General features: G+C 41.1%; 1 protein-coding gene across 15 annotated transcripts in view; it reads right to left on the bottom strand.

The window, feature by feature from the left end:
• RBMS3 (RNA binding motif single stranded interacting protein 3) overlaps positions 1 to 23,006 on the bottom strand; it is a 1,032,337-nt gene that overhangs the window by 268,325 nt on the left and 741,006 nt on the right. For all 15 annotated transcript variants that reach the window (XM_043885913.1, XM_043885914.1, XM_043885915.1 and 12 more), the window contains one exon: positions 4,682 to 4,761. In XM_043885913.1, coding sequence (XP_043741848.1) covers positions 4,682 to 4,761 — 80 coding nt within the window. The remainder of the gene's footprint in view (positions 1 to 4,681; positions 4,762 to 23,006) is intronic.

Below are 23,006 nucleotides of genomic sequence, written 5' to 3'. Positions count from 1 at the left end.
ACTCTTGATGCTTTACTTTGTCCGCAGAACATCAAGATCGATATGCAGGACATGTGACGTTTATGGAACACTGTTTCCTTTTCCCTCTAAAGGAGGGAGAAAATACTGGATGGTCCCTTTCTTAAGAGCAGTAGAATGATTGTTGCTTTTTGATAAAGCTTTTGCTGCTCCTTCCCACCAACTGGTAGTATTAATTTCCTGTACTTCAAATGCCAGAATTCAAATAATTAGAATTTTTTTGCATGCATATCTAGCTTCATTGTTTCAACTAGCCAAAACTTGGGGACAATGTTATAATTCATAGTGAACAGAGCTAGTTCTGGGAGGCTGTGATAGGCATTAGAGATCCATGATATATTCATTAAAATTAGGTCTCTTATGAACAATTAGGAAGAACTCAGAAAGAGAAAGCCTGATCAATGTCAAAGTTTTGGGCTGAGGTAGCTTTTCTTCTCATTCTTCTACCGAAAGGACAGAGGATGGAATTTGGAAACTAGATTATCATCTCAGGAAGTCAATGAACTTTGCAGTTTAAGAGGAATCTTTGTCAAGAGACACAGAACGAAAATGTACATTTCCCCAAGTCATCCCTAAATGGAGAAGGAAGTGATGTGAATATGGTACTGACTTCTCTCTTCTTGCTAAGAGTGAGAGGAGAAGGAGGACTCACTCTTTTCATCTAAGTCTGAAGATCCTAGATTATTTTTTTTGCATCCTTGTGAGTCCCTTATTCACACAACCTTAAAGCATCACACTGAAACCATCCATGTGCTATTCTAAAACCCCACAAATTTCTGAAGTCAAGATGCCAAATCTTTAAAGTGAATGCTGAGGCTTTTACAACTTAAAAAAAAAAAAAAACTATTTTAATTGCAAGCCAGTTAGATCAATTATAGGTGATTTTGTTTAGTTTTTAGTTTTTTCAGAGAGAGAGAAGCATTTTCTCTTTGACAAATTATTTTCTGATTCCCAGCATGTTGTCAGCCTTTCCCTACCCCGCTGAGAATGTGTGGGGCTCTGTGTTCCCCAGCAGACTGGAAGGTACCAGCCTTCTCCGTCTATCAGCAGCAGAACAATGCACAGGTCCTTTGGAAAGCGGCATTTCAGCTCAGTGCGTATTTCAGGGCTGCTCCTGAGACAGGAATCAGAGTTCTTGTCTGCGGACAGGAGGATGGAATCCACAAACATGCAGACACTCATGGTAGCAAGCAAATAGGATTTATTAAAGAGGAAGAAAGTACAAAGCTCGCAGCATAGACACTGAGGGGTAAAGAGTCCCCTGTAGGTGATTTTAATTACCAAGGACAGTCTCTCTACAGATACAATGTATTTTAAAAGTGAAGAAAATCATCTCTTCTCCTGAACAATCAAAGGAATCACTTCTAATCAGATATCAGGGCTCATTGTGACATCTGCTCACACACCTCAAGATAGAATAGAAAACTGGATTAAGATATGAATTTCTGAAAATAAGACCTCAACCATCTACAACAAATAAGCAACAAGGACCAAGAAAGGCAAATACCATGCACACAAATTTAATTATCCTTGTCATAACAGAGGTAATGAGCCTAGCCAAGCCATCTTACTGCAGTGCATTCCAAAATACCCACTTCCTGCATTATGTCCACTTTATTCCATTCCAAACATAAATATCAAAGGTTATCTACCCTTAGGTTGCTTCCATGTCCTGGCTATTGTAAACAGTGTTGCAATGCACATTGGGGTGTCTGTGTCCTTTTGAATTACGGTTTTCTCTGGGTACAACCTAAATGTCCATCAAAAGATGAATGGATAAAGATATATATATGGATAAATGGATACAGATAAAGATATAGATAAATGGATAAAGAATGGATAAAGATATATATCTATATATATATAAAGATATATATAATGGATAGACCTGGAAATGATCATACTAAATGAATTAAGACAGACAAAGAAAGAAAAATATCATATGATATCACTTATATGCAGAATCAAAGAAAAAAAAAGATACAAATGAACTTATTTACAAAACATAAACAGATTTACAGACACAGAAAACAAACTTGGGTTACCAAAGGGGAAGCAGGGGGAGGATAATTTAGGAGTTTTGGATTAACACATACATACTATATTTAATATCTATATATTTACATCTGTATGTAAAATAGACCTCTGTATATAAAGGTATATCTGTATATGAAATAACCAACAAGGACCTACTATTGCACAGGGAACTATATTCAATATTTTATAATAATTTATAAGGGAAAAGAATCTACATATATATAAAGAGAAAAGAATCTATATATATAAAATCTATATAAAGAATCTATAATCTATATCATATATATATGAATATAGATATGTAAAGAAATATACATAACTGAATCACTTTGCTGTATATCTGAAACTAACAAACATTATAAATCAACTATACATCAATAAAAAAATTGCATGTCTTCTGTTAGCATTTGAAGCCTTTACTAAAATCTATTTGACTTCCAAAGTAAGGATAAATAAGTTAATTCAAGTATTGATGATAATTGATACTGTATATTTAATTGTATCATGTTCAAGGCAAATCTCAGAAGCATAAAGTTGTATCTCTCAAGATTTTTTTTTTAATTGAGCATAAATATTTTGTTTTTCATGGTCCCATGAGATAAAACTAAGTAAGAAACTCATAACTGAGTTCTTGCTATTCACAATGTTTCCATTGGGTGTAGCTATGATATTAGAGAGGTTAATACCACAGCCTGCTTATTCAAGGAAGGATGCTCAGATATGTGGGGGATTTGTAAACTCCGGGAGTTTGTGATGGACAGGGAGGCCTGGTATGCTGCGATTCATGGGGTTGCAAAGAGTCGGACATGACTGAGCGACTGAACTGAACTGTCTTTAGCATTAAACTACATGAGTCAGCTGTATGTTCCATGGGTTAACATAAAACAATTTCAAATCAACCACATCAAGATGGATTTCACTGCCTTTTTCCAAAAAGGAAGAATCGTACAAAACTGAGACCTGTGTTAAAACTTCACTCAACAATAATTCCACCTAGTTTACTCATTCTTGAATTTTTCTAATAGAATCATGTAATTCACATCTAGATTGAATGCCTTCTGTACGTAGACACCTGTAGGATCAAATGAGATGAATAAGCAGAAAACCCTTTAACAATGCAACTCCTTTACTCAGCGATGGGTCTGAGCAGAGTGTCTTTAAATGTCTTTTATCTTAAAGGGAAAAAGAAAAAGTATTTCTCCTAAAACGCAAGGGCAGCTGACTTGCTGAGATGAAAACTGCTAACTCTTTTCCTAACAACACCATATGTCTCCAATTGGATCATAATGCAGCTAGTTCTCAGGAGAATGTCACGCATGGAAACTAACCAAATTGAGTCACAGCCTCACTGCTGACTCATGATTAACCAGGGGTCGTACTTCGGGATTTTTCAGAGCATCCAAATGCCAATCCAAATGGCCTTTCTTCTTTCCCAAAATTCTCCCCAAACTTAGCGTGTCATAAAATGAACCTGAGCCTGCCAGAAAACTATGTCTTTTTTTTTGTTCAGACTTCATTTTCTATATAACTCAATATATTTTAAAGAACCAAAATGCTCAACCTGTAAATGCTTTAGCCATGGATTTTAAATGTAGATACTTAATGTAGCAAACATTACAAAGATGCAACATAAAATTATCAAAAGAAAAAGACTGAAGTCACATTTTCCCCCTGAGAATCACTGAAAATAAAAAACAAACAAACATGTATGAGTCAGATATTTCCTTATCTGTTATTCTCTTTTAGAACTTCACTCAACATTTAATATTTTTATGCATGAGTAAGATGTATTTTTTCTTCCAGTTTTATTGAGATATGAGTAAGATATTTTAACCTACTTAATACACAATACTACTCATATATTTTTCTTAAAAATTAATATCATGTCAAGGCAGTCCTTGTATCATATTCTGATACATATGATATACTCTTTTGCATTGATTGTAATTCTTAATAGCATAGAGTTATATCATCTTATGTGTCAAATATTGAGAATTTTGCCTTCAAAAATATGAAATGCCCTGAAGTAGTCTTAACTGGTGCTTCCTAGATTATCTCTGATGAATGGGTGTACTAAAAAAATTTAATGTGCATTTGATATTTTTGTACAACATGAAGTTATGTGCTAAGATTTCATGATAATGTCATATTGCTATAAAAGTTTCTAAATGCTCTTTCTGCCTTTCTGCATTCTCGTCATAGGCTGTTAAGAACTGTTTGGGAACTGGTTTCAATCTATGGATTACACTGTTATTATTATTTTTACAATATGTCACTCACTGTTCAGATATTTTACAAAGTAGAAATCAGGATACCAATATTAATGATATGCATCACAAACTTTCTTCACGGCAAGTGCATTTTAAACTATTCTTTGCAATTTTCCTTCTAATTCACTTTAAGGAATTAGTAGCGGAGATTCAAAAAGACAGGCCAAAGATGAATCACCAAGAAGCTTTTGGTAGTTTTGAGAAAGATGAGTTGCACAGTATTAAAAAAAATACATATTTATAAAGGCAATAATTTTCCTCCCAATGGAGGAAACTATGGGCCTTACCATGTACTCATTCTGATAGCAGCAATGAGCCTAGGTATTATCTAATGATTACTTTATGGCATTTCTTACCTGGGATTCCTGGTGGTGTTTTCAGATATTTTCCATTAAAATGTTGAATTACCACTTCACATTTTTCAGTAGACTCCATTCTGGGAAAAGAAATAAACAGAGGATTATATACTTTCATGAAGTTGTACATATCTAGGAAAAATAAAAAGAGAAGGAAATTAAGAAAGCCCTAGACAAGCTTCATTTGAGAGTTTTACCAGAATCGTCACTAGTTGCCATGACCACCATAGCGATAGAACACCACAAACCCGTTGCTGACAAGAGCAAGGCTTACTCTACTGAAGACTGACTGTGTGGACGGCTCTGTGTGGAGTCCTCACTCAGACATAATCCCGAGGCATCATTTTATTTAATCCGTACAACAATTTAATCCGTACACTCAAAGGGCTCTATTAACACCTTCTGAATGTCCGAGTTAGCAAACATGAGAGGCGGTTCTTGCTGTTGCCTTTCACACCATGAGGCCAGCCAGGCTCAGCAAGAGGAGCAGCCTTGGCAGCATGTGGTTGAGGTGGGCTTGTAGCGGAGGCCAGGGTGACACCCACCTGCACTGCAGCTACTAAGCTGTACCTTGAGGGTCTCCACCAAAGAAGGCGAGGGAGTGTGCTGGCTTTAAGCCACTGGCAGGCTAAGGGAGAGACTCACACAGGAGCGTTGTCATCACGATGCCATTTCATGCTTGCATCATGACACCTTTATTCAACATCATGAGGGGACAGATACAGAAGGGAGCTATTTCTGGTACCAAATGTCTTAGGAAAATAAACATACACAAACCTCAGGTCTTGAACTTTCTTGCTTTCGAATTTTAGATAACCTCCTATTTCTTCATACTAGGTATACTAGGTATATGCATACTAGGTATAGGCAGGTTTCTTTTGCCAAATTTTGGCATCTCACATAAAAGCTAATGAACAATATTTGGGACCATACCATCACACTGGCAACATTAGCAGTTGGGTCTCATTTGAGGTTGGCCCACCTTCAAGCCTCAAGGGTGTACTTTCCTTTGCTTGCTGAATAAAACTGAGCTGTAACCAAGCTGTAACACTGGTCCGCTATTTCAAAACTTTGCTGCGGTGAGACAGAACCAAGGAAATTACACACTCCCCTGACATGGCTGGTGCCGTGTCGTGGATTTAACCTGGCTGGAACAATCTCAGCTTGGCCCCAGCAAGGTGGAGACCAAGCAGAGCAAAAGCCCAACTTGGCGGAAGCTCACATGATAGAAGCTGAATGCAAAGGAATCCCAGTGCGGTGGAAGAGACAAGAAGCCTAACATGATGGGAACTGGGACAACAAAAACAAACCTGGCAGAAAGCTCAGGCAGCTCAGTCTCAAACTCCGGAAGACCTCCAGTTAAGGTCAGCAAGCTACAACTTGCTGTGTATCAACAAGGATACACAAAACTATACCCAACCATGGAAAATATCACTCACCCTTAGATGGACACCGCTATAAGGACTCTGAGGCTTGAGACTAGCAAGAGGGGGAGGCCCAATGCCCCTCGCTGTTCCAGCTCAGCAGGAAGTAGCCAGAGAGACCTCGACTACCCTATTCCCAAAGAACTGGGCCTCCCATTTCTTGAGCGGGGAATGTTAGGTAGTTAGAACTGGAAGAAGGAGTCCAAAATGGTGGTGGCTAAAGGACAAGGAAGGACTTCCCTGTAGCTCAGACTGTGAAGAATCTGCCTGCAATGCAGGAGAACTGGGTTTGATCCCTGGGTCAGGAAGATCCTCTGGAGAAGGGAAGAGCAATCCACTCCAGTATTCTTGCCTGGAGAATCCCCATGGACAGAGGAGCCTGGTGGGCTACAGTCCATGGGGTTGCAAAGAGTCAGACATGGCTGAGCAACTAACACTACATCACACTGTCAACATTAGCAGTCTTGCCATCTCCTAAGTAGAATAGTATCAGCAACATTCCTAAATTTTAACTCTATCTGGCCTTTATCATTTGGTAAAATTGGGTGGAAAAGGTAAAATTAAAGGGTCAATTCTAATCAAAAGAAATTAATGCCCATGAGTGGCACACCAGAGGAAAAATAGACTTAAAAAATGGCACGCATACATAGAAAAGAGTATGTATGAAATGTGCAAAATTTGCCCAAAAGGCAAAGTGTATAATTCTGGATTTTCTGCTGGATTTTATCAATAATATGAGATTTCTTGGAATGAAGCCCTTTGACACAATTTGTTAAACTTATCTGCATCCAAATATTATGTGTGTTTTCATGATCATATCAAATGCAGAGTAAACAAGAAAAGGAAAAAAAATATATAAACAACTGCCAAATGAGTTATACATTTATTATAGTTACGGGAATTCCAATGTGAGAGGAATTGCAGATGCCAGGAAAACTCTGAGAAATGTGCACAGGAGGCCAGAAAGGCCACTGCGGAAATAACTAGGGCAGGGGCCCGGGGTGGGCAGGTGGAAGGTCATGTCCCTGTAGATGGGGCAGAGTGAGCAGAGTGCTGGGGCTGGATGGAGTTTCACTGGGGAAACTGGCGATAAGCTGAGAGGTGAGGCAGGGGCACTTGAGTTATCAAGTTAAGGACTTTTTTTTTTTTTGGAAGTTAGTTGATTTATAATGTTGTGTTAGTTTCAGGTGTAGAGCAAAGTGATTCAGTTATATTAAAAAAACTAAGATCATGGATCCCAGTCCCATCACTTCATGGCAAACAGAAGGGGAAAAGTTTAAAAAAAAAAAAAGTAACACAATGAAGCTATGAGCCATGCCATCTAGAGTCACCCTGAAGGAGATGAAACCAGTCAGTCCTAAAGGAAATCAACTCCGAATATTCATCAGAAGGACTGATGCTGAAACTCCAATGCTTTGGACACTTGATGCAAAGAGCCAACTCATTGGAAAAGACCCTGATGCTGGGAAAAATTGAGGACAGGAAGAGAAGGGGATGACAGAGGATGAGATGGTTGGATGGCATCACTGCCTCAATGGACATGAGTTTGAACAAACTCCAGGAGATAGGGAAGGACAAGGAAGCCTGGTATGCTGCAGTCCATGGGGTTGTAAAGAGTCAGACACAACTTAGCAACAGAACAACAAAATACATACTTATGTATGTATATACATACATATATATATACACACACATATACATTTACACACATATGTATGTACATACATACATATATACATCTATATATGCACATGCATATATATACATATGGCTTCTCTGATAGCTCAGCTGGTAAAGAATCTGTCTGTGATGCAAGCGACCCTGGTTTGATTCCTAGGTCGGGAAGATCTGCTGGAGAAGTGATAGGCTACCCACTCTAGTATTATTGGGCTTCCTTTGTGGCTCAGCAGGTAAAGAATCCTAAAGAATTCACCTGCAATGCAGGAAACCTGTGTTCGATCCCTGGGAGTATGTATACACACACACACACACACACACACACACACACACACACATATATAATCTTTTTCAGATTCTTTTTTATAGGTTATTAGAAAATATCACATATATTTATTGTGCTATGCAGTAGGACCTTGTTGTTTATTTATTTTATATACAAGAATGTGTCTTTATTAACTCCTAATTTATCCCTCTATGCATTTCCCCCTGTTTGTTTTCTATGTCTGTGACTCTACTTGTTTTACATATAAGTTTATTTGTATCATTTTTTTTAAGAGTCAAGTTCTATGTGACATTGCATTTGTCTTTCTCTATCTGGCTTACTGTAATTAGTATGATCATCTCTAGATTCATCCATGTCGCTGCCAATGGCATTATTTCATTCTTTTTTTATGCTGAGTAATATTCCATTGTGTATATGTACCACATCTTCTTTATCCCTTCCTCTGTCAATGGACATGTAGGTGGCATCTGTGTCTTGGCTATTGTAAACAGTGCTGCAATAAACACTGGGGTGCACGTATCTTTTTGAATTATGGTTTTCTCTGGACATATGCCCAGGAGTGGTACTGCTGGATCATACAGCACCTCTATTTGAAGATGTTTTCAAAAGCACATTCCATCTGGGCGCTCTAATTATTTTACGATTCAAATTTAAAAAAGAGTATTTTCGAAGGTACCTACATTCCTAGGAAACATAGAGAAGATGCACATTTTCCTGCACTGGTACAGATGGTGAACCAGAGCAGGACTGACATCGAGGGCATGAGACCTATGCATCACTGGAGCCCTGAGCCTGGAAAATGTCACTCGATTTAAAGCTCTGCTGTCACTGTCAATACGTTTTAAACAAGGGGGTCTTCTATTTTTAATTTTCACTAGGACCCACAAATTACATAGCTGGTCCTGCTCAGATGAGAAAGCACAGGAAATTAATTTGACATAATATTCACGTATCAGATGCCCAGTGGATCCACATACTGTTGTTTGGAAGAACATCTGAAGAGTGACTCACTTTTGTGTCCACATGCAAAAGGAAAACTCTTTAAGCTTAATGATATCCAATTTTAAGTAATAAAAACAAAAATGGCATTTTGTTCAATGTTTAATCACAGTGTCAACTACAAACTGGCACTTGCCATCTAACTCCGTAAGATCGAGATCAGGCGCTGCTGCAGCTGCTGACGTTCAGACCCCCCTGAAAGGAGTTCAGGGTGAAGAGTAGAAATGAGGCACCCTGCACTGGAAGAAAACTGACAGGGTAAGCCTTCAGACAGTTAGTTTCAGGAATTGATGTTATGAGCCCAGTGCCATCTCCTCATATCTACAAAAGCACTGAAATCTATCGTGGAGATGACTGCTCCTTGTGACTAACAAAATCTGCAAAAAATGTATGCTTGATAGCATATGCTGCCCCTTCACCAAGATCACGGTTACACTGACCTTCCCCTCTACATCTTTGGAGCAGTGTCCCAGAGCTACCTGAGGTGCTGTTCCTGGGCTGCCGTCCTCAATTTGCCCCCAAAGAAAACGTAACTTGCAGCTCTCACATTATTTTTTTTTAACTCAACAACAGATTTTCTGAAATCAGAGGATATTTGGATTAGAAAGACAAGATGAACCATTCCCCATTCCAAATATTGAGGAGCAGCTAAGTACAATTTTGCTAACTCATTCAAGTTTTCTTTCCAGGGGAATATTTCACATCCTCCAACTTGTTATTTTTATTTTTTCTTTTAAGTAGGAAACTTCCACTTCTAGGAACAAAAGAATTCAAATTCTGCTTTCTCTCTGCCCACAGGACCAACTCTCCATTGTCTCTTACGGAAGATAACCTTCCCTCCAAGCAGAGACATGAATGGGAGAGGAAATGTAAGCCCTTAATTACTACAGATGTTACTATGGAATTTTTATTCCAGGAGAGCACCAGAATGAAAAGCTTATGCCCCAGGGCCCCCTCCCTGCTCAATCTCTCTCCGGGTACTCATCTAGATAAAAGGCAGTTAAGAATCTAAAGCTTGCTTGCCAGAGTCCTACAAATCAAATCCTTCCTCTTTGTCTTGAAAATGACATGGAATTCTAAATGAACACTGAAGCTGGATGGGGGTTAGTTGTGTGTGAGCTTGTTAACACCATGTGATAAGACTTGGGGACTGCAGAGGAAGTCAAAGAAGAAAGACAGGGGGCTTCATCCAGTCCACCCACCTGGTTTGAAAGGCTCACATCTCCCCTTCTGGATGCTAGAATGATCGTCTTTTGTCGAAACTGTTTTACAGCACCATCAAGCCAGGTGGGGGCTGTTGGTGGGAACACAAGACGCCAGCACAGAGCGCTCACTCTGGCTTCACTCGGATTTAACTAAGTGAATGTCTGCAGGAGTCTTTAGAGACTCTTATCTCTGAAAGAATAAATGCAATACAAGTCTGTTTTCTGGAGCTGCTGGCCCTGAGTGCCAAACCACATTATGTGGCACCAACCACCCAGAAGTGACTATTTCATTTTTATATACAGGGCACATTTAACAAGGCGAAGTCTTCCCAGCAAAGACGACCATTGAGGAGCTGTGGAGTGGAGAGGCTCAGAGTGAGACCCACGAGCTCTGGGGGAGGGGCTGCATTTGAAGGGCCACCTTAGGAAAAATGTGCCCATTTCCTTCTCCAGTTTCACAGTTAGCCTATTTGAAATGCCAGCCTAAGCCATCTGCAATCTGGCCAATGCTCCACTTGAAACTGACCCGAGCCTTATCAAGTGGGTCTGAAAAGGCAGCATGCCAGACAAAGCCGCCTGACGTGGGCCCTTTGGATGGGCCAGTGCACCCATTCTTTCTAGGTGGCACCTGAACCCTCTCACATCCCTCAGAAGAGCTCGCGTGCCAGCCAACCATTCACCTGTCGAGGCATTAATCAGGTTCCGACAAGGCTCCAATCACTGTACAAAGCCTCAGGGTATTCTGTTAGGTCTGATGTTTAAATAGAACCACACATTAAAGGTCCTGTTTGACATTCTTTCTTGTCTCCATGCCTAGGAACCTGGCTTCATTCATTTGCAATGCACCACCGAATTGTGACTTCGAGAAAATTTCTTTTTTAACAACAGCTACTAAGAGGTGCTCGTTTCACAGCCAATGCAATCCTCACAGGCAAATTACATCAGGTGAGAGCCTGCTTCAATATTAGAGTCCGACTTAACACAAAGAAGTGGAAAAGTATTGTATAAAACCATTTTAAGCCTATCTGTCTCACCTTCACAGAGAATCTCTCAGTATATTATCTTCAAGCAATAAGCACGATTATGCATGTAGTAAAAACAAATTTGTCCTGTCATTTGAGATGGTTAATGAGAGGCTTCCACTAATTGTGAAATTTTTGTGGTTTTGCAATCATAAGATCTGTACAAGTTATTGGCGACTTAGAACATACAGCTTTGCAAGCCAGTCACCTTTGCTTCCAGTAAGATTTATAGAAAGGGTCAACATGAAAAGATTTTTGGAAAAAAGCAAATTATGTCATTGACTTCTTAAACCCTGGTAACAGAAGGAATCATAGTGAGTTTCAGGAAGAAAGAGGGGTGAAGGAGTTGAATTTCCTTCTGTTATTGCAATTTGTTTTCTTCCTTTGAGGTGTTTAACATCCTTAAGAGACAAAAGTCATAAATGTCAAGCCTTCCTGCCTCTTCCCTTTGAGGAAACTCTGACATCTTGGTGGCTCCTTGCTTAGCATCACAGCACATTCCTCTTATGGAATGGAGCTGTGGACAACATTTGGCTCATGAAAACCCACTCCAAAGTTTTAAAATCACATATATTCAGGACTAGAAATAGCCTCAGATATCAACTACTACATGACACAGAGGAAGAAGGTGGTGACTTCTCTAAAGTCGAGTTACTGGATGAGCCTGCAAAGGAACTTTGGCCCTTGACGCTCAGTCCAATGGCTTGTTTGGAAGAAATGGGGCTCCATGGCTGGCCTCCTGTCATCCCTCCTGATTTCCTGCACTGATCTGCTTTCATCTTATTGAAGCTTGGTGGGTCCTTCCATCCCCATGTCATGCAGCTACCGTTGACTAGAGCAGGTGTTCTCAGAAATGGAAATTATACCCTGAGCTGGTATAATGAGAAGGGTACTTCATCGCTGTGGTATTCTTTCCAAAACCTAGACATAACATGGATCCCATCATGCAGTAAACATCACAGAAACTTAGATCTGGAGACGTTTTCCAGGATACCTTGCTGGGACTACTCATGGAAAACAAGGAAAGTCTGAGATGCTGTCAGAGGCCAGAGTAGACTGATGAAAAAGACAACCAAATGCAAGATAGTACCAGGGGCCAGATTCTGGAACAGAAAGAGGATTATCAGTGGAAACATCGGTGAAATTCATATAAACTATGGCGTTTAGTTAATAATAGTGTACTTATGTCAGTTTATTAATTCTGACAAATATGTTATGGTAATGCAAAGTGTGGTCAATGGGAAAAATTGGATATAGCGTGTATAAAACCTGTGTATGCTCTTTGTAAAGTGCTCTTTCCATGTGCTCTTTCTATAAAATGAAATTTATTCCCAAATTTGAAAAGGCTTATTTTAAAAATGACTCTACTGCTGCACTGGCACAGGAGGCTGAGAGGAGCTACTCCACGTTCAAGGTCAGGAGGGGCGGCCGTGAGAAGATACCCCTCATCCAAGGTAAAGAGCAGCAGCAGCGCTTTGCTGGAGCAGCCGTGAAGAGATACCCAACATCCAAGGTAAGAGAAACCCAAGTAAGACATAGGTGTTGCAAGAGGGCATCAGAGGGCAGACACACTAAAACCATAATCACAGAAAACTAGCCAATCTGATCACAGGACCACAGTCTTGTCTAACTCAATGAAACTAAGCCATGCCGTGTGGGGCTACCCAAGACAGACGGGTCATGGTGGAGAGGTCTTACAGAATGTGGTCCACTGGAGAAGGGAATGGCAAACCACTTCAGTGTTCTTGCCTTGAGAACCCCATGAACAGTATGAGAAGGCAAAATGATAGGATACTGAAAGAGGAACTCCCCAGGTCGGTAGGTACCCAATATGCTACTGGAGATCAGTGGAGAAATGACTCCAGAAAGAATGAAGGGATGGAGCCAAAGCAAAAACAACACCCAGTTGTGGATGTGACTGGTGATAGAAGCAAGGTCCAATGCTGTAACGAGCAATATCGCATAGGAACCTGGAATGTTAGGTCCATGAATCAAGGCAAATTGGAAGTGGTCAAACAGGAGATGGCAAGAGTAAATGTTGACATTCTAGGAATCAGCGAACTAAAATGGACTGGAATGGGTGAATTTAACTCAGATGACCATTATATCTACTACTGTGGGCAGGAACCCCTTAGAAGAAATGGAGTAGCCATCATAGTCAACAAAAGAGTCCGAACTTGGATGCAATCTCAAAAATAACAGAATGATCTCTGTTCGTTTCCAAGGCAAACCATTCAATATCACGGTAATCCAAGCCTATGCCCCAACCAGGAACGCTGAAGAAGCTGAAGTTGAAAGGTTCTATGAAGACCTACAAGACTTTTTAGAACTAACACCCAAAAAAGATGTCCTTTTCATTATAGGGGACTGGAATGCAAAATTAGGAAGTCAAGAAACACCTGGAGTAACAGGCAAATTTGGCCTTGGAGTACACAATGAAGCAGGGCAAAGGCTAACAGTTTTGCCAAGAGAACGCACTGGTCATAGCAAACACCCTCTTCCAACAACACAAGAGAAGACTCTATACATGGACATCACCAGATGGTCAACACTGAAATCAGACTGATTATATTCTTTGCAGTCAAAGATGGAGAAGTTCCATACAGTCAGCAAAAACAAGACCGGGAGCTGACTGTGGCTCAGATCATGAACTCCTTATTGCCAAATTCAGACTTAAACTGAAGAAAGTAGGGATAACCACTAGATCATTCAGGTATGACCTAAATCAAATCCCTTATGACTATACAGTGGAAGTGAGAAATAGGTTTAAGGGACTAGATCTGATAGACAGAGAGCCTGATGAACTATGGACAGAGGTTTGTGACATTGTACAGGAGACAGGGATCAAGACCATCCCCATGGAAAAGAAATGCAAAAAGCAAAATGACTGTCTGAGGAGGCCTTACAAATAGTTGTGAAGCGAAGAGGAGTGAAAAGCAAAGGAGAAAAGGAAAGACATTCCCATTTGAATGCAGAGTAACAAAGAATAGCCAGGAGAGATAAGAAAACCTTCCTCAGCGATCAATGCAAAGAAATAGAGGAAAACAACAGAATGGGGAAGACTAGAGATCTCTTCAAGAAAATTAGAGATAACAAGGGAACATTTCATGCAAAGATGGGCTCAATAAAGGACAGAAATGGTATGGGCCTAACAGAAGCAGAAGATATTAAGAAGAGGTGGCAAGAATATACAGAAGAACAGTACAAAAAAGATCTTCACGACCCAGATAATCACAATGGTGTGATCACTCACCTAGAGCCAGACATCCTGGAATGTGAAGTCAAGTGGGCCTTAGGAAGCATCACTACGAACAAAGCTAGTGGAGGTGATGGAATTCCAGTTGAGCTATTTCAAATCCTAAAAGATAGTGCTGTGAAGGTGCTGCACTCAATATGCCAGCAAATTTGGAAAACTCAGCAGTGGCCACAGGACTGGAAAAGGTCAGTTTTCATTCCAATCCCTAAGAAAGGCAATGCCAAAGAATGCTCAAACTACCACACAATTGCACTCATCTCACACGTTAGCAAAGTAATGCTCAAAATTCTCCAAGCCAGGCTTCAACAGTACATGAACTGTGAACTTTCAGATGTTCCAGCTGGATTTAGAAAAAGCAGAGAAACCAGAAATCAAATTGCCAACATCTGTTGGATCATCAAAAAAGCACAAAGTTCCAGAAGAGCATCTACTTCTGCTTTACTAATTATGCCAAAGCCTTTGACTGTGTGGATCACAACAGACTGTGGAAAATTCTTCAGGAGACGAGAATACCAGATCACCTTATCTGCCTTCTGAGAAATTTGTATGCTGGTCAAGAATCAACAGTTAGAACTGGACATAAAACAACAGACTGGTTCCAAATTGGGAAAGGTGTATGTCAAGGCTGTATATTGTCACCCTGCTTACTTAACTTACATGTAGAGTACATCATGCAAAGTGCTTGGCTGGAAGAAGCACAAACTGGAATCAAGATTGCCAAGGAAAATATCAGTAACCTCAGATATGCATATGGCACTGATTATGGCAGAAAGTGAAGAAGAATAAAGAGCCCCTTGATGAAAGTGAAAGAGGAGAGTGAAAAAGTTGGCTTAAAGCTCAACATTTAGAAAACAAAGATCATGGCATCTGGTTCCATCACTTCATGGCAAGTATATGGGTAAACAATGGAACCAGTGACAGACTTTATTTTTGGGGTTCCAAAATCACTGCAGATGGTGACTGCAGCCATGAAATTAAATGACCCTTGCTTTTTGGAAGAAAAGTTATGACCAACATAGACAGAAAATTAAAAAGCAGAGACATTACTTTGCCAACAAAAGTCTGTCTAGTCAAAGCTATGGTTTTTCTAGGAGCCATGTATGAATGTGAGAGCTGGACTGTAAAGAAAGCTGAGTGCTAAAGAATTGATGCTTTTGGACTATGGTGTTGGAGAAGACTCTTGAGCATCCCGTGGACTTCAAGGAGATCAAATCAGTCCATCCTAAAGGAGATCAATCCTGACTATTCATTGGAAGGACAGATGCTGAAGCTGAAAATCCAATACTTTGGCCATCTGATGCAAAGAACTGACTCACGGGAAAAGACCCTGATGCTGGGCAAGATTGAAGGCAGGAGGAGAAGGGGATGACTAGGGATGAGATGACTGGATGGCATCATCAACTCGATGCACATGAATTTTAGTGAGCTAGCAATGGTCAATGATTCAATCAAATTGTGTTGTGTGATAAGACCTCCATAGACACCACTGAACAGGGTTTGCAGAGCTTATGGGTTGATGGACACATTGATGTGTTGGGAAGGTGGGACACCAGAGAGGGCAGAGAACCTCTGAGTCATTTCTCCCCTCCCCACTCCCTCTTCCCCATGCATCTTTTCTATTTGGCTGTTCCTGAGCTGTACATTTTCTGAAATACAAGTAAATATTTAAGTGTTTTCCCATGTTCTGTGGATAGTTGTAGTGAACTTTCAAGCCTGAGGAGTTTCAAGGGAACCCCCGAATTTGTAGTGGCGGAGAAGAAATGTGGGTTGCCTGATACCCTATGTGTGGTTGCTGTGTGAAGTGGGATGCATCTTGTGGGACTGAGCCCTTGAACCTGTGCAGTCTGATAACTTTGAGTAGTGAGGGTTAAAATGGAAATGAATTGTTAGACACTCAGTTGGCATGAGAGAACTGGATAACTGGTGTGGGAAAATGATATGTAGCTGATGTCAGAAAAATCCACATATTTGGTGTCAGAAATGAAGTCAGAAGAAACAGACATCACTGCGTAGTTACTCTCGTTTGAGCAGTTGCTTTCTCTAAACAGACCCAGTCAGTTTGCCACCGCTCCAATCTGAAGAAGGAGTAGCAGGGTGGGTTTATTGCTGAGCTTGCACTGTTTTCTAGTTTTGTGTTTTAACAGTGGTGTCAGGGGGACTCATCCATGCGTACTGATGTTTCTCTCTAGCCCTCCCCCATGTCTTCTCTGCTCTGTCCTATGCCCCAAAGAAATGGCACTCCCATGGACTATATCATCTTTACTCTGTCACTGGATGGCTTGCACGGGTGTCAGGACTGGAGGCCTGGTGGAAACAGAGGTCCGGCTGGTCCTACTCGTCCTTCCTGCTCCGGTACCACATCTGTCGGGCAGGGGTTACATCCGTCCTGGTCTGTGGTGGTGCCTCCAGGGGGTCCCTTCTGCAAGGCCCTGGGTCGCCCTGGACTCGGGGCACACACCGCCACCTGTTTTCTTCTCTCCGGGGGAAAGGCATGCTCCGCCGCTCATCTTTGGGTGTCTCAGCTCCCCTTCATCAGCTCCCAGAGCTCTGTCACCCCTCTGAAAAGACTCCTCCACAGTAGGGTCTTCAGTTAGATTGTTTGGAATGAAGCTCTGTTTCCAGCCAGCACACTGATGGCTGCCTCATAAAACTATAAGCAGTCAGGAACAAAATTATACATGAGGCTGTGTCTTTCAAGATAAATATAAGGAAAAAAATGTTTACTCACACATAAGCCTGGGAGCTGCTTATTTCAGAATACCTGCCTGCCCCCAGGCAACATTCTTGTCTGGATGGATCATAATCTATTAATTTATCTTTTCACCATATATTACTAATGTTTTCAAAAGGAACGTGGTGAAGAGAATGGAAAAACAAATCAATTCAAAATCAAAATTGAGATAAGGAAGGAATTGATAACTAGTATGTTCAGGTCTCACCATTCAATGCAACTGAAGTGTATTATCACTTTTGATCAGTCTCTTTGAGCTGTAGCCATATTTCATTACTAGGTATTACTATCTGTTACATCTCTCTTCTTTTTTTTCTCTTCTCCTTTTTTTTTTTTTTTTTTTGCTTTTTTCTCTTTTTCCCAAACATGTGGAACTTGGCCTGACCTTGACCACCCTCCTTTCCTTTGCTGGGATGGAGCGTTTCTCTCCGGCTCTGCCAGGAACTCTCCTGCTGGTTCCTTCTCATCATTTGCATCTTGGGTTAAAGCTCTGTCCTCAGAGGGCTTTTCTGTCCTTGACTTCAAGCCTCTCATTTTTTTCATACTCTCTAGAGCACCCATATGCTTTATACTGTTTTTGTAACACTATTGTTAATATTCATCATTTGATATTTTATATTTGATGACATTCTTATTGTGTCCCCAAATCCAGCAGAATGCCAGTCAGTGAAAGGAGATGTTTTGTGTGTGTATATGTATCTCTAATGATCACATGTGGAATAATTACTGGCATATTAGAGAAGGCAATGGCTACCACTCCAGTATTCTGGCCTGGAGAATCCCACAGACAGAGGAGCCTGGCGGGCTACTGTCCATGGGGTCACAAAGAGTTGGACATGATTGAGCAACCAATGCTTTCACACTGGCTTATTAGTAGTACCCACGTATTTAATGGGTGAACTGAATGAATGGATGAATGAATGCATTTTACGTATCAGGAAGGGAAGCTAGAGAGTTTAACTAGTCCAAGGACACAAATCAGAAGAACAGAACAAAGATGCAACCTAAGTGATTTCTGACCCATAAAGCCATGTGTATAACCGCACTTCATGGATGGTATTGTTGTTTAGTCGCTAAGTCGTGTCTGACCCTTCTGTGACCCATGGACTGTGTCTGCCAGGCTCCTCTGTCCATGGGATTTTCCAGGTAAGAACACTGGAGTGGATTGCCATTTCCTTCTCCAGGGGATCTTCCTGATGCAAGGATCAAACCCAAGTCTTCTGCACCGGCAGGCAGATTCTTTAGCACTGAGCCACCAGAGAAGCCCTCATGTTAGGGTGCTCCAGCTCACAGAAAGCTGAGCATGTTGGAAAGATATTAAATAAACGAGGGTCACACATGTCTTCCAAACGATACTGCAGAGTGCTTGTCTTCACTGACCGGAAACTAACAGCCTACCTGAAATCCCCACAACCTCCAGGGTCCAGGAGTGCCTGTCAGGGTTTGTGCTTAGAGCAGGTAGAGGGTGAAGAGATCTTACAGTCCCTGAGAACGAGGAATGCCCCCATTTCCAATTCCAAGGTAACAAAGTTCTCCAATTTCAGTTTCACAGGGTGAATAGTACTCAGAAGCCTTCTCTCATTCTACCAACTCTGTCTTGGGAATAATGTCATGCCAATTTCGGCATAATAAAACAAGAAACTGTATGGTTTTTCTCCTTCTCTAACTTTTTATAAAATCATGTATACAGCAGGATGGAAGCCCAGAGGATTTCAGAATAATAGATTATCCTGTGAAATTTAAGCCATTTGTTTGTTTAGTTGATAGACTGATTGGTTGGTTTGGGTTTTGAAACTTAGAGACTGAATATATGGAAAAGCAAGGATACTGTTCTGCCTTCTTTAGCGATGACCATGATTTTCTGATGTTAAAAGACAGAAAGACAGAGGCAACGTGAAGAAACAGATGAAGACAAGCACACAGAACAAGAACAGAGATGAAGAAGCTAGAGGGTGTTCCAGAGGTTTGTTCCTCCTTGGATCACATCTGCTGGCAATCGAGAGAGGAACTAAAATTACCAAACAGAATAACAGTCCTCCTCCTTTTCAACCTCAGCAAACACAATTCTAACCTGTTTCTGTGCAAACACAGCTGTAGTTTGGAGGTTAGTAATCACTAAGTTTACATTTTAGAGATTTTCTCTGCTCAAACTTGATTTCCTAGTTCCATGAATTTGAGAGAATGATGGTGAATGAATTGCCAAAACAGCAAGGGAGGAATATTAACACAAAGATGTAATTAAGGTAGATAGAATCAAAACATATCCCAGACAATAAAATCACATTTAGATAAGCTTGATGGTCATTATAAAGCATCATAGAGTTGCCTAAAAAGACAGTATTGGCATTTGCCTTGTAATTTTAAAAAATTTCTTTATTTTCTTTATGTTTATCCTGAATTGGGATTCTATTTCAGGAGGTGGGAAACGATAGGGAGTAAGAAGTATCAGGGAGAGGATAATAAGTGAATAAAATTGCAATGATAATTAAAGTAATTAAAAGAAATTACAAAAACAATATTGTAATCCATTTATCCTGATTTTTAATAGTCAGGCTGATATTTGTCTTCCTATAACCATGATTTTTTTTTTTTTAACTTAGTGAAAAGAAAGAAGAACTGAAATGATTTACTTGTAAAACCTGCCCGTTTGGTAGGAAGCGATAGAACACAGGGTTGCCCAGATGTTAAAAGTCATTCAAACAAAACTCCATGAGAATCTAATTAAGAGGACTGAGAGAGGTGAAAAAAAACTGCAAAATAGAAAGGTCTCTGTGCTCAGCAGTCTCTCACGCTCTCTAGCTCACGAGGGAACATTAAAGGCACTCCTTAAAGAGGGTCTATGTTCCCAGATGTTGAAGCTGGATTAATTGTGAACATTCATTCCTCATCCCGTCTCCATTTTGGGTCACTCTTTCCTGGCCCCTCATAACACTCTTTCAATGTGATTTTTGTTAGACAAACGGTCTCATGTTTCTGGAAATGGGAAGTGGATAACGTGAGCACACAGTCCTGTCCCTCTAGACCCAGGCTGATTTATGCTCGGATCCTCACGCTGGAAGGCAAGGTGGCCTGTTGGCACCCGCCAGCCCTGCAGCCGCGGCTCTGACTGTCTGACTGTCCGCATTCCCACCATAAACTTTTGCTTTTAGGAGTTTATGACTTGGCTATAAAATGCTGCCTGCAGCAGGGTGGATCTTACAAAATTGTTTTATGTTACAAGAATGGAAAAACAAAATAATAAAATAAAATAAAAGGTCTGTAATTTCAGACACTATCTAGTGCTTCTGGGACTTTAAAAAGCCTGTAATTGTGCTGTCTCTGCACTCTCCTGGTGTTCAAATCAATGCTTTGAAGTTCAGTGGTTTAAATATAAAACGAAGATACCACCTTTACTTTGAAGAAGTGATTTTCAAAGATGGTGAATGTATAGCTGGCAAGTAAAATAACAATGAGGGGTTTTCTTTAGAATCGAAGGAATTTCAGGATCTCTTCCACGTGAATCAAGAACTTCTGGAGAGAGTAGCATGGAAACATATACACTACCATATGTAAAACAGACAGTCGGTGGGAATTTGTTGATTAACTCAGGGAACTCAAACTGGGGCTCTGTGGCAACCTAAAGCAGTGGGAAATGGTGGGAGGGAGTTTCAAAAGGGAGGGGACGTGTGTATACCTATGGCGGATTCATACTGTCCTATAGCAGAAACCAACACAATATTGTAAAGCAATTATCCTTCAATTAAAAATAAAGAAAGAAAGAAAAAAAGAACCACATCTGGAATTTTGTTTCCCAAGACAGAAATGTAAAAAAAAAAAAAAAAAAGCCCTGAGCTTACTTCCTCCTAGAAGCACACCAAAATCACTATAATCCCTGTGGTTTTGAGAACATAGGCTTTTGTTCATCTGTACCTGAACCTATTGGTAGGGTCTCCTGTTTATCTTCTGTAAGATTTTATATAGGATTTTAACTTCTCTTGCCCTTATCTTTTCTATAATTATAAAATGTGAATAATAATAATAAAACAATAATTAACTCAAAAAGTAAAAAAAAAAAAAAAAAAAAAGAAGAAGAAGAAGAAGGAATCAGAATGAAACAGGAGGGACAGAGTCACGGTATAGTCAAGAACTGTGCCCATCCGTGGGCACAGATAACCATAAATAAGAGGGTAATTACATCTGTGAAAGTTCTTCCCAAGGAGCAAGCGGTCTGAAACCTACATTAGACTCCCCAAACTGGAGCCCACAGAACATCTGGGCTTGAAGGCCAGTGGGGCTTGCTTTTACATAAGGGCTGCTGGAAATAGAGACTCCACTCTTAAAGGGAGCACACAAAATTTCACACACTCCAGGAACCGGGGTGGAAGCAGTCATTTGAAAGGAGCCTCAGTCAGACCCACCCACTGATCTTAGAGAGTCCCCTGGAGAGACAGGAGGCAACTGGGACTCCCCCTGTGGATGGAGAAGCTGGGAGCTCTTTATGCCTTAATAAAGAAAATGCCATAGTGGAAGCCTCCCTCTAGTATATTAGCCATGGGACTCAGCTCTCTCCCCACTCACCAGCCGGTTGGCACCAGTACTGGGAACCCGACTAACTGGGATGGGACCCAGCCCCACCCACCAGCAAACAGGCGCTGCAAGAACCTCTGAGCCCACAGCCACACCTGGACATAGCCCTGTCTACCAGAGATCCTGGGGCCCAGTCCTTCACACCAACACACAGGGACTAGACCTGGAATCCCTAAGAACCTGCAGCCAGGGACTCTGCTATCCAGCCTTACATATCAGAGGGCAGACGTCAGTCCCAGGACAACCGACAAAGCCCTGCCGCCTGCTGTGGCAGGACTTACCGACCCATTAGCAGGTCAGCACCATTTCAGGCCCACAGACCAGCAGGCCAAAACAAGCCTCAAGACACTCCACACCCCACAGCAAGCTCTCTCAGAAACCACGCCTGGGCCCTACGGCCAGACCCCAGGACACGGCTCTGCCCACCGGGGAGATGACACTGTCCCTGGGACCTGGCTTTACTTTCCGCTTCCCAGGTGGCGCGAGTGATAAAGAACTCAGCTGCCAATGTAGTAGACATACAAGACAGATGTGGGTTTGATCCCTGGGTCAGGAAGATCCCCTGGAAGAGGAAATGACAACCCACTCCAGTATTCTTACCCGGAGAATCCCATGGACAGAGGAGGCTGGTGGGCTACAGTCCATGGGCTCGTAAAAAGTCAGACATACTGAGTGATTAACACTTTAACTTTCTTTCACTCACTGGTAGGCAGGCACCAGTCCTGGGGTTCCTGGACCCTGACCTCACCCATTAGTAAGCCAGCACTAGCCCCAGGGTCCCATCGGGTTCTGCTGCTAGCCACCTCATGACCCATGCCTGCCAATCAGCAGCCTCTCTAAAGGGCAGGGCCTGGCAATCACCTGGACTGGGTCGAGCCATGATAAGCAGACCACCCACAAGATGTCTCCTGCGAGGTTGGAAAACACAACCAACCTACCAGATACACAGAAATAAAATAGCAATTTAAGAAAAATCAGGTAACAGAAGAACATATTCCAGATGAAAGAACAGATGAAACCCAGAAGAAAAATTAAGTGGATATCTATCTGAGAAAGAGTTCAAGGTAATGTTAGCAAAGATGATCAAAGAACTTGGGAGATAATTAATACTGTTAAAATCACTCTGCATCCTAAGGCAATCTACAGATTCAGTGCAATC

This window comes from Cervus elaphus, chromosome 24 (genome assembly GCF_910594005.1).
Source record: "Cervus elaphus chromosome 24, mCerEla1.1, whole genome shotgun sequence".
Classification (NCBI taxonomy): Eukaryota; Metazoa; Chordata; class Mammalia; order Artiodactyla; family Cervidae; genus Cervus; species Cervus elaphus.
This window is presented reverse-complemented; position numbering and strand designations above follow the sequence as displayed.